Source organism: Sus scrofa, chromosome 9 (genome assembly GCF_054392235.1).
Source record: "Sus scrofa isolate SSC_HxYL_T2T_F1_AM1 chromosome 9, Sscrofa_HxYL_maternal_Yorkshire_Landrace_v2.0, whole genome shotgun sequence".
Classification (NCBI taxonomy): Eukaryota; Metazoa; Chordata; class Mammalia; order Artiodactyla; family Suidae; genus Sus; species Sus scrofa.
The window spans coordinates 4,717,464-4,730,495 of NC_139391.1; the positions used below are offsets into that span (position 1 = coordinate 4,717,464).

A 13,032-nucleotide genomic window follows, 5' to 3' on the forward strand; every position below is an offset into this window, starting at 1 on the left:
GCAGTTTGGGAATCAGCGCTCTGGTTTAGAATGTGCCAGTTTCCACTTTGAGGCTGTGAACTCTGGCCCATGGTTCCGTCTTTCTCTGTGTTGGTCTGAGGTGTTGGATCTTTTTAATGATTAAACATATTCATACATGTAGTGAACCCCGTCGTTTCTGGCCCAGCGTAAAACAGTAGACGTTTTAACTGTTATTCTTCCTATTATTCTTACTAGACATTTTGTGCAAGGGGGGTCATTTTATGATCAGTGAGGAGAGAGCGGGTCTGACTTGCCGAAGCCAGCGAGGATGTTGTAAACACTTGTTTACCGCGTGAGGCTGGGTCGTCTGTAAGATGTTCCAAAGGGGAGACTAGTATTCTCTTCTCACAAGGACGCTGTGAGAAAACAGGACCTGCTGGAGGTTTTAGTTCTATTTATCAAAAGATGTTGAGGTTTCCAGAGACTGAGTGACTTAAGGTGTTATGCGTAGAAACAGGAAGAACCAAACACACAGAGCTGGTGGTGCCTTTCCTCCGTAGGCCAAAGTGCTCTTGGTCATAGAATGTTGAATTTGCACAGTCTCATGAGGATTCAGAGGCACTCTCTCCCAAGAATGCTGGAAGCATCTGCTCAGAACCCTCCGCCTCCCCCATGGCCCCACAAATCTGGTACCGACCTCCAAGAAGCCCACACGGTGGGTCAGACGAGTGGACCAGAAGCTTCTGGACAATCCCTGAGATTAAACCTTCATTTACCAATATTTGTTAAGTTCCTTTGAAGTAGAATCTGTGCTAGAGCGTTTGGGCTCTCAGACTATGTATGGCTAAAAGGTGACACAACTGATTTTTCTACCAATGGATGAATGGAAAAGGAATGGTGAGCTATCTATAAAATATAACATTATTCAGCTCTGGACAGGAATGATGCGCTGATATTTGTGACAGAGTGAATATAGCTCAAAAACAGTAACTGTGAGGAGGTGGTTCAGCTTAATTTAAATAACAAAGTCAGGAGTTCCCATCGTGGCGCAGCGGAAACGAATCCAACTAGGAGCCGTGAGGGTGCAGGTTTGATCCCTGGCCTCGCTCAGTGGGTTAAGGATCCAGCGTTGCCATGAGCTGTGGTGTAGGTCGCAGACGAGGCTCGGATGGGGCGTTGCTGTGGCTGTGGTGTAGGCTGGCAGCTGTGGCTCCAATTTGACCCCTAGCCTGGGACCCTCCATGTGCTGTGGGCATGGCCCTAAAAAGACTAAATAAATAAATAAATAATAAATAAATAAATAACAAATTCGGGGAGTGCAATCATGTATTTAACTTCCTTTCTTTTTTTGTGATTCATACATGACTAGACACCCAAAGCAGAATTTTCCAAGTTTCCCAAATTATTTTTTTTAAGGCGTAGTACCGAAAACCCACTGCTCCGGACTCTACTGCAACTGTCTGTGAGCACAGAGGTGAAGGATCCCCTGACGGACCTGTTTGGTTTTAACACTGTAGATGATGGGATTCATCACGGGAGGGGCCAGAAGGTAGATGTTGGCGATACTGATGTGTACAATTGGAGAGGCACGCTTGGCAAAGCGGTGCGTCATGGACACCCCCACCATGGGCACATAGAAGATCAGAACAGCCAAGATGTGGGACAGACAGTTATTGAGAACCCGCAGCCTTTCAAGCCGGGAGCCGATCCTCAGGACGCTTCTCAGGATGAGTACGTAGGAGAGCCCAATGAGCAGGGGGTCCAGTACGGTAATGAGCAGAGCTAGAACAAACCCGTGCCAGTTATTGCGAGTGGTGTCGGCACACGCCAGGCGAGTCATGTCTTGATGGAGGCAGTAGGAGTGGGAGAGACGACGGGAGCCACAGAAGGGGAGCCGTTTCAGCAGGAACAGCGGGGGGAGAACAGCCAGAAGACAGCGGCCGATGATGGCTAGACCTATCCTGCAGATCACCTCGTGGGTGAGGATGGTGGCATAATGCAGGGGGCGGCAGATGGCCACATAGCGGTCAAAGGCCATGGCCAGCAGCACGGAAGATTCCATGAAGGAGAAGGCATGCAGGAAGAAGAACTGGGCAAAGCAGCCCTCAAAACTGATCTCGCGAACGTCAAACCAGAGGAGCGGCATGACCGTGGGCAGAGTGGTGAGGGTGAGCCCCAGGTCGGTCAGGGCCAGCATGGAGAGGAACAGGTACATGGGCTGGCGGAGGGCTGGCTCTGTGCCGATGACCGCGAGGATGCTGGCGTTTCCCACCATGGAGATGGCGTAGAGGCAGCAGAAGGGGATGGAGATCCAGACGTGGGCGCTCTCGAACCCAGGGATGCCCGTGAGCAGGAAGGAGAAGGACACTTGAGTGGAGTTAGTGACCAAAAACATGACGGGAGGAGACAGCCGCAAGACCGGAGTTCACTGGCAAATCTACAGAAAGTGGAAAACACAAGGACCCGAGTCAATGCTCCACGGCCACTTGAAATCACTGAGTAAGAGAGCACCAGGGAAGACCTGGGAACGGAAATACCGGGGAGATGCGTTTACAAATGTTTTATTGTCCTTGCTTGTTTTACCTCAGAGCTTGTCATCTCTCCACCTGCCAGTTACTTAATTAAGATCATAGGTGATATATATACATGTATATGTATTTATCCAAGGATGTCTTTATCTGTCCTTTACAGCAGGAAGATGTCGGGGTGTTTCATGGCTATTGGGGACAACTGCTGCGGAGAGAAGGTGACTGTAGGACACTCTTCCCTGCCATTAAGCTAGGAAAAAGAGAGCTAAGACCAGCAATTGTACAAGGCAACCCTACATACCTTATTCACTCTTTTGAGTGGATTAAACCACAGAGAGAGAAAGGAACGGGGTGAGGAGTGGGGAAACATAATGCCCGAGGAACTGAGGAATCCTGAGAAACTCGGGACTCCTGAGAAAGAAGAACTTTTAGAGGCCAGGTGGTAAGGGACCTCTGTCGATAAACACACCAGCAGAGGACCTTAGATGAGCAAAATGTGTAAGGCTCTGGTGCCCAGACACCTGTCGGGAGGACCTATGTTAAAAAGCTGGGCTGGGAAGCACTCTCTGGAAGAGGCTGCAACCACAGGTAGGCGCATCTCTGTGGGAACAGCCTGGCAGAGCTGGATTCAAGCAAAGGTTCCTTTTGTTGCGTGAAGCAATTCAATCCTTTGCATCAACCAATAGTTTTCTGAAGATTTCTAAGTTCCTGAAGTGCAGGGGAGCAGAATTGCACCCTGAAGAATGCCTCTGTGGCATAAGGATTATCTTGAGCTGGTGATTTTTAAGAAACAGCAGGCATGGGAGATTCTCTGAAAACTGAGCAGCAGTTGTTCTTCTGGAAGAGATGTTGATATTTAGAAGGAAAAAGGTGGATTTGTGAAGATATCTTCTCTGCTCAGGGAAAAGGAGAGGAAATCTCTGCAAACTCTCATCAATGGGCGAGGCCAGGACCTAACGCTGCGTAATCACCTTCCTCTTACTGACCGTGACTTTCCTGATGACCCCCCAACAGCCTGCCTCCCAGCATCTCTGTCTGTCTTCAGCTTCAGCTGGTATTTAAGGTTATGGCTTGCGCTGTTTGAAGGAGTTACTCAGTTTTCTGCATATCTCCCGTGTAGACAGAAAGCATAAATACTATTAAACCTTATTTTTTGCCTGTTAATCTCTCTTTTATTACAGAGAGAACTCAGTCAAAAATATAGAATCATAAAGGGGAATTTCGTTTCCCTTCTCTACAGCTGTTTGGAGAAACTTTTTTTGTCTGTTTTTAATGTTGATAATCAGGTAAAATGTCCTTATATTTTCTCTAAACTTGCATTTGAGACACTCAGACTCTCTTGCTATGTCTGCCCTCCCCTAGAAAATACAAATTGGTACTTGGGGATCCCTAAGCGACTGGGGGTCATTGTAAGTATTACCCAGTGGCTGTGAAGACTGGTGGACTGAGGAAGCGGGAGAGAACAGGAAGGGAAGAAGTCTCGGGCTATGGAAACCGGAAACTCTTTCTGTTTGTCCATCACTATCCTGTCGCTATCCTGATGGTCTCAGAGCTCCAGTAGCTTTTCCATACTTTTTTTTTTTTTAATATTTCTCCAATACACTTTTTTTTCTCCTGTACAGCATAGTGACCCAGGTACACAGACACGGACACAATCTGTTGTCTCACATTAGCTTTTCCATCCTTAAGAAACCTTCTCCTCGGTGCCGTTTCTCCCCAAATAAAGTTACCCATAGACAACGCCCCTCCAGTAGCCTGTGCCTTGGCACCGTCCAGGGGAATTTGTAGGCCATGATCTAGGCAGCGCCTGTCAAGCTCCTCCAGCCCTGTCTCTCCTTCCCAAGGCTCTGCGGTGGTACATCTTTCTTTGTTCAGTTCAGAGAACTCACTCTTCCTATCCAGCCTCACTTCCTGTCCCATCTTTTTGGCCTTCTGTGGCCATGTACTTCACCTGTCTCTGCTGGCCAGTGCCTTCAGCTCTCTGTAGACCTTCTCAGCCTGCTGAGGAGAAGGATTTATGTGGGCTCCTGCAGGTCCTCAGGGAGGGAAGTAGCATCTTTGTGTACAGGATCCCAAGGGACAGAAGCAAGGAAGGTTTGTGTAGCATCAGCTGCTCTGGACCACATAAGGGACAAAGAGAACTGCATAAATCCCAAGCTGATTTTCCAAGGGCACTGTGAGCAAAATCAAAACCAAACCAACCAACCAACCAAACCAAAAGCCTTGTGCCCATAGCTTTTCTAGAGATGTTTCTGACAGAGGATTTGTGGAGTTCTTTCAAAAGGGAAAGTTTATTGGACAGAAATTCTCTTTATGAAGTATCTATCACATAAAACACTGAACCAGGAACTTTCCAGCAACCTTTTACATCCTGCGTCTTTATTTATTTTACCACTAATTGTAAAGTTAAATAGACTTAGAATCAGGCAAGTATACTGATAAAAGGTAACTATTCATTTCTTTATTCATTATGTAATAAAATAATGCTAGTGTTTTTCTTTGTAGAATAGAATTTAAAGAAAATGTAATATCCTTCTCCGTAATATAAACAGCAGTCTTCTGAAGAAAGCTCAACTGTTGCACTTAAAGATGATAGTCTGTTTGAGACTGTCCCTTATGCCTCTGAGGTTGTGTACATTTTTTAATATATTTTTGCTTTATTCAGTATTTCTATGTGGATGAATTATATTGATGTGTCTTCAAATTCCGTTAACGAGTCTTTCCTCTGTGTTGTTCAATCTACTCTGGATCCCATCCTATAAATGTTATTTTTTTAAATTTTTTCATTTTGTTGGTTTCTCTCTTTTTTTTTTTTTATTACTCAATGAGTCATCCAGTAAATTTTAGATTTTAGTTGTTTTTTTCCCCCTCTCCTAGGATTCTCCTTCTCTTTTTCTTTTTTACAATTCCCAATATTTCCTGAAAGTCCTCCTCTTATCTGTCGCCAAACCCCCCGCCCCTCCTAGCCATATGTTAGGGAACAAGACAGTGTTGGCTTAATGGAAGACGAGTGGCTAGGTTCCGTCAAACTTTCGAGCAAAACACTGCTTGGCTGGGGAGAACCAAGGCGTGGGCATTCTTGGGTATCACCCCAAATGCATTCCCTCTGGGTCGAGGCTGGCGTGTGGACTGCACCTGCAGATAGTCCATCGACAGCCGAAGAGAAGACAGTGGTCACCATCCCAAGACTCTCTTGGTGGCTCCTCGTGGCATCTCGTTTCCCTGTGGTCCTTCGGTGTCTACAGAATGAATGGTTTCCATGAGGTCTTCTGACGCCGGCTTCGGCGCTGGCTGGTTGGAAGGAGGCATTGTTCTCGAGGGGCTAGAACCGTAAACAGGAATGTGTGTGGACAGGTGGGAAAAGACAGAAGGTCCAGATGGACCCGTTAATGCTGGGAGCCGCCAGGAGGACTTTTGGCCTAATTCAGAGAAGGCCACTCTTGGTTTTCACAGCTTCATTTTGCATTTGTTGTGCCTCTACAGCTCGGATGTGACACAGTCATACTTCTGTAACTTAGAGGATCCAGAGCACAGAGACCTTAACGTTTCTGTTTGTTTGTTTGGCTGCACCTGTGACATGCAGGACCAGGGATCGAGCCTGAGCCACAGCAGTGACCACACTGGATCCTTACCCCACTGGGCCACCAGGGAACTCCTGGAGACCTTCACATTTATCCTTCACTGTATCCTAGAACCTCCTACAGGCTCTGCCATGTAAGAGGTGTTTAATAGACATTGTTTGGGTAAGTGGGTAAACATGCAGCTCTCTGAATATCCCCAAGGAAGTCTTCATGTCTCCGGGCATATGGGTGTGATCCGTTGAACTTGTCAAGTCTGACTAAAGAAGTATATTCATTTACCAACATTTAACAAAGGGTATTGTTCTTGTGGCACATATAGGCAGCTTCCCTAAAGTAAGTCCTCAGGGTCCCAGGTCGGCAGTGACGCTTGTTCCAAGTGATGAATAAAGACCATCAGCGTCAGCCTCAAAGTGCAGCTGCTGGCAGAGGCCAGCTGACCAACTGGAGCATCAGGATTGTGGATCAGGCAGGGCCCCAACAAGCCGTATATTGCTATTTTGAAGGCAGCCAAGAAGTTAAGCCTCAAGACAGGAGGAAAGATAATGCAAAGCCAGTTAGATAACAGGGTGACAAAATGTTGTCACAGAGAGGCTTGGTAACAGCCCAGTCCATTGTCGCCAGCACATAAACTCAGATCTTTCCTCTTCCTGTGAGACAGAGATGCCCTGTCTAAATCCTACCACAACTGCCTACTTAGTATAAAACCTGCATGGCTCAGATAAGAGAATTCACCCTCTGGGCTTCCTCATTGCTCTGAATAATGAAACACAAAATCAGTGTGAGAGTCTGGGAATTTTCTCAGGTTTCCCGAGAGGGTATATGTGGTGTATTTTAAGTTGGACACAGATAGCTCCTTTTTTCCCCCAGAATTAGTATGTCTTCGTCACACATGACCCTCTCAGTACGTGCCTGAGTCATGTACTGATATGAACATATTTTACTGAAGAGAGTGAAACTGGGAGAAGTTAAATCACTTGCTTGATGTCATATGGGTCCACCAAGTGATCAGACTCTGAATTTCAAAGTCCTGTGAACACCTGCTGTTTCATGCCATCTTCCAAGAGTCCTAGAAGACATTCCAGTAGCCAGCTGAAGGTCTGGAAAGCTCCAAGCTCCTCCTCTTCCTTCCCTGGCTAATGTGCTTCTGTAACACACTGATTTCTCTGATGACTCCTTTCCAAAGGTTTTTCCTGGGCCCTTCAGTCTGGTTTAACTCCTTATTTCTTTGGCAACACTAATATACTTGGTTATACCTGACTGTATCTCCGTCTGTCGCATCCAGGAACATTTGAGTCCCTAAGACAACATCGAAATCATTGCGTATCCTGAGCACCCTCTGTCACGAGCAGAGAGAGACCAATAAGAGAGACAGGCGAGCTTAGCTCATGTTTCCTGGGAGGAAGAGAGAGACGCTTGGCTTTCCAAAAGGCGGTGTCTCTGAAAACTTCCCACAGTAAGAATGAAAATCTGTTCCTCTTCAGAAAGACCGGACAGAGGTAGGACAGAGGGAAGGAAGCGCGTTCTAAAGGGATTGCTATGGAAGGATGCAGAGCCTTCCTCTATGAATATATTCCAGTCTTTCTGGATTATGGGTGTCTGCATTCACACCACAAATGCATTTACATCCATCCTCTCTGTAAGTGCAGACATCCAGGGAAGCAGGAACAGGGACCAGATTAACTACAGCTGGAAACGTCTTCAAAGGCGCTGGGCCAGGACAGAGGACGCCTTTGGCAATCTCAGCCTCTGAGATTGGACGTTTTCCAGTCAATTACAGGAAAGCCGAGTTCGTCCAGGGAGCACATCGTCCCACTGGCCTGGGCCTTGGATTAGGCGAGGAACGAGATGAGCCTTGCAGGCGAGGAAAAATGATTTTGCTTCTGCCCTTCTTGGTTCTTGGCAGAAACCCCCCACAATAAAAGATAGATTAATAGGAGAAAACCAAGCAGGCGTTTAACACGTACACCACCCATGTCCATGGGAGAGGCCGGGGAACACGAACTCCCTGAAGCGGCCCGAGCCACCACCTTCGACCCCAGCTCCAGCCGAAGCCGAAGGATGTGGGGTGTAGGCAGACAGCTGTGGGGGGGTCTGGAAGGGCAGAGAGAACGGGGTGAGGCGGTGAGGCAGATGTCAGCCCTGGCCTCCTGCAGGGCCGGGATCTAGAGGTTTAGTCCTTCCCCACTTGCAGATACGGAGGGAGGCAGCCGGACAGTCGGAGGCTCCCCTCACCAATATAATGTCCCTTAGGAAAGGCTGCCTTCTGCAGGGAACTCAGAGCTTCTCCTGCGTATGTATTTCTAAAAAATCATCACGCTTAAATAATGCTGAGGCCACAGAGGCGTATTTTAGGGAGACAGATTCTGCTCCCTGTCAACCTAGAGCCATTTTCTGGGACAGAAACCCTCTCACTGAGTCTGGATGAAGCGGCGAGAAGTCTGAGGGTTTTGTTGAGGCTTGTGTCCGTTCGGAACGGGGATCCAGAGGTTGGCCAGTATCCGCAGGACTTCCAAGTGCACTGAGATCTGTGTCCTGTGAAGTTACAGTCGTTACAGTTTGAGAAAACAAGGAAAATTATTTTCTCTCGCTGTCATTTTCAGGGATTCATGTGGGTTTGTGCAGGTGGTGTGTATGCCCCAGCCAGAGACCCTCGCCTTCAGAGGAGGAGCCAAGCGGCTGGCGGCTGTCAGGGCCTTTTGAGAGGTGTGGAGAGGGTGGGGGGCCAGCGCGGGAAGGAAAGCTCCCCTTTCTTGACCTGCTGGGGAGGGTGTGGGGGATGGGGGAGAAGACACTGAATTCAAGCCCATTTGGGGGCACAAGGCTCCCCCTGGTGGTTGTATGGAAAACTACAGAATGTATACTGACCCGGCTCTTTCATCTCTGCTTCAACCTCATACCCCACCAAGCCTGATCCAGTGGGCTAGGTATTGATTCTGGGTAGAAAGCCTCTAAACATAACTTGCACTGGGACCCAGAAAATCATTATAGGATCAAATATGTCTCTGTCTCCTTCTCCCTCAGGTTTCTTAATCTCTGATTCTGCATAGGCTCAGTTGTGCTCCTTGTGGAAGGGGCTGAGTGTGTCAGTCCTGATCTCACACACACACAGAGCCAGAGCCAAACTATCCCGCCGCTGTGTCTCTCTTACACACACACACACACACAGAGACACATGTGAAACAATATTACAAGCACTAAAATCCACCAGCACATATACAAATAGCTACACTCTTGTATTGCATTGATATTTTATTTTATTTTTTGTCTTTTTAGGGCTGCACCCATGGCATATGGAGGTTCCCAAGCTAGGAGTTGAATCAGAGCTGTACCACTGGCCTACACCACAGCCACAGCCACAGCCACACCAGATCGGAGCCGAGTTTGTGACCTACACCACAGCTCATGGCAACACTGAATGCTTAACCCATGGAGTGAGGCCAGGGATTGAACCTGTGTCCTCATGGATAGTAGTGAGATTCCTTTCTGCTGAGGCCCCGATGGGAACTCCTGCATTGATATTTTAGCGATGGATTTAGATGCTTTAGCAGCTGGGTTCTAATACATTCACACCCAAGGCCTGAATGACTCACCCCGACATATTGATACCCCATCTTCCCAGCCATCACATACCCATGCTCAGCCCATTGATACTTATAATATTTCATCGTTACCCAAGGACACAGAGGTGCAGCCATATTCTTTGTCATTCCCTGCCTCCAGCCTCCAGAAACCAACCGTCTTCCCAGCCTGGGCCAGTCACCCCTCTTTGGTAACCTCTGTTTAACAATCTGTTTATTTAACTTGAGCTTCATAAAGGCCAGACCGTATCATGCTTACCTATGTAGCCGCAAGGCCCTGCTCAGGGTTTTTTAGAGTGGACGCTTACTAGAGGCACAGTGAATGGAAACTGATAAGAAGGTTCAGTGCAGTTCAGTCTTCTTTCACTGAGGATTGTTTTGTAATATGACAAATCTAAAGATCTTTTACAGGTATAAAAGAGCAATAAGAGCGAAGAGTTCTATCTCTTATCTACAAGTGACTGTTTATTTGACTGTGGTCCTTTGATTCTCATATAACTCAGAGAAGCAGAATCCAGAGTTGATTATAGATGCCAGGTGAAAAAATACTCAGGCAGCTCTTCCAAGTTCCTCGAGAAGCGTAGTTGTGCATTAAACCACATCGCTACATGAAATTGCTAAGTATCCTTACTGAGCTCCACACAGCAAATACTGGCTACCCCCAGGCCAGACTTTAAATCTTTCCTGCATGTTGCTAACACTGTACTCTCCAAAAACATAAGGCCACTCCCTGCTTCCTTCAACCCAATGTTCATTATTATATCCTGTCTTTGACGTGTCATGTAAACCCTTCCGGAGTCTTATCCCCGACACCTCCCCTGTCTCATTCTATAGGAATAGCTCTCTTAGATTTTATATTTGAGTATGGACACTTTTTATAGTTCTCGGAGCACATAAAATTTTCTTTCCCCCTATGCCCTAGCTTCTACTTCTGCTACTCATTTTTCCTGGAAATTCTTCCTTTCTATTTGTATGTGTTTGTTTCTTTGTTTTTGTTTTTGTTTTTTTCCGGCTGCAGCCGTGGCGATGTGGAAATTCCTGAGCTCCAGCAGCTGTGACCTTTGCCCACTGTGCCCCAGCGGGAACTCCGGGAAATTCCTTCCACACAGCTCAGTTTGAGTGCCTTCCCTGTGACCCCCGGTGGGCTGGTTCCCACCCACCCAAACTCCCACAGTTGCTGTGTCCATCTCTCAGGTAGCACTTTTGATCATTGGTACATCGTCTCGAATGTGATGGATGGGCCCCAGATTATAGCAATAGTTGACGGGAGTAAGGGTAAGATTGTGGCTACTATACCATACCTATACCTCAGCAAGAGTCTTTCTAGGTCATGGCCAAAATGATGTTTCAATAAAGGTGGAATCTTCTCAATTTTTTTCTGATGGGGATTTCGTCTCCTACAAGCCTAAATGAGGCTTGTGCTCAAGCTAGAACCCTCTTTTTTTAACTAGCACTTAGTGAGACGTCCTGTGGCTGCCGCCCTGTCACCCTGACTCTGCCAGGCTGCACTCTGGCCAAGACCACTCATTATGTACTGGGTCAATGTCTGTGCCACCTCTGATCTGGATGCGTTTTGGACACATCTGCCCCGTTTGGGGGGGCTTATCCAAACGCAACTCTGGTCAATGATTCCCAATTTGAAGAATATAATAATGTGATGCCTTATTCATGGGAATCTGTGTGTGTGTGTGTGTGTGTGTGTGTAATGGTAAGAGAAATCTGTGTACAACCTGGTCACATGGATTCAGGCTCATAGACACAGGAGAAAAAAAATGGTTTTTCTAGGAGATGATGGTGCAGGCTGCTGAACAGTGAAGAAGGCAAGAGGAGAAGGAATGGTGGGGAAAGCTGGCGGATTTGAGGGCTTTTGAAAAACTGTCCTTAAGGGTAAATGAGTGATCTTTTAAAAGGAAATGCAGAAGTAGGCATGAAAATGAGGGCAAGAGTGAGAGGGCCTTGGGGCAGTGGGCACTGTGGGGCTGCAAGGAAGAGGAGCCCTTTATTTTGAGCTGATGTCGGGGTTGCATATCGTATATCATACAACCAGCACATCTAGCAAACTGTGGCTTTATTCTAATGAGCAAAGGAAGGGAAGAAATGAGGTGACAGGTGCGTGGACTTGCCGTCTTCATTAGCAGGCACAGCAGGTAAAGAAAGGACTGCCAGGTGCCTGCAGCCCGCATCTGTCAGCAGCCAGAGCCTGGAGGCTGCACCCTGCCAAGTTAGGGCTCCTCAGCCCCAGGGGAGGCCCTGAAGGGAGAGAGGGGCGAAGGCCAAGGAGAGGAGAGTCGTGAGGACTCCTGCCTTTGGGCCCCCAGCCCTGGGGAGTCCGTGCTTGTCCTCGGCTCCTCCCCGGTGGAGCCCTGCTGTGTCACCTGCACAGAGGAAGAAAAAGGATAAATCCTTCCCTGGCAGACACGGTCCAGGGCCCCCCACTGAGCCTGCTGTATCCTGCCACCCTCTTCCTTTCTCAGGACAGATGACCTGGCTGCACTTTTTAAAATCTAGCAGCTGCTGGTGATCCTTCGCTGCTGCCCTGGGCTTCAGCCGTGAGTGTTAGGGGGTCAGATGAGAAGAAAGGGAGGGACTGCAGGCAGAGGGGGAAGGTAGAAGCATCCATGAGAGCAGTGGTCCTGGGAGGAGGGGCCTCAGGTCTCGCCCTTGACTGACCTTCGACATGTATTTCCCACAATGCACCCTGCTTAGGTTTTTCATTTGCAAAGTGGGATCCGGGATGGCATAGAAACTCACTACAGATTCTCTCAGCGTGTTTGCATAGACCCAGAGGCAGACAAAGGATCGGGGCTCGCTCCCCTAAAAAGAGGAGCCACCGTCTGCAGTACTCTGTGACTCAGGCCAGGAGAAAGGGCTCCTGTGTCCTCTGGGCCAGGCTGTCCATGGCCAGGCCAGGCCTCCGTGCCTCCTGTCTGGAATCAGCCTCCCACTGCCCTCAGGATGCTCTACCCCGCTGGTCTCCATACACCCTGGCGAGCTGGCTGGTTCCCTCAGCCTCCCGTTTCCTCTCATCTGCCAAAGGGCCATGCGCTTAACCACACACATATTAGGTGCCTTTTATGTGCATTTTATGGGCCAGACCAGGTAACAAGGCAGAGGAGGTCCTGCCCCCAGGCTTTGTGTGTTAATACAGACACCCCTGTGCCTCCCCAGGGCCCAGGGCACCCCTCCCCCTCCCACAGCCCTCTGCCTCCCCAGTCACCAGAGCGTGTTGGCCGCAGAGTGGCCACTGCGGGAACGTTCTTCCTGGCTCCAGAGTGAGGTTCTGATCCAGGTCCTTGAGCCTAGGCCGGGCTCCATCTGAGCTTCTCCTGCGCGTAAGAAACAGTGGTCTCCAGCCCCAATCCATGTTAAAAATAGAATATGTTC

General features: G+C 48.3%; 1 protein-coding gene across 1 annotated transcript; it reads right to left on the minus strand.

The window, feature by feature from the left end:
- Nucleotides 1-1,408: 1,408 nt before the first annotated feature.
- On the minus strand, nucleotides 1,409-2,356 carry LOC110255372 (olfactory receptor 51Q1-like). The gene has a single exon (XM_084978280.1). The coding sequence runs from the start codon at nucleotides 2,354-2,356 to the stop codon at nucleotides 1,409-1,411; it is 948 nt and encodes a 315-aa protein (XP_084834406.1).
- Nucleotides 2,357-13,032: the final 10,676 nt, after the last annotated feature.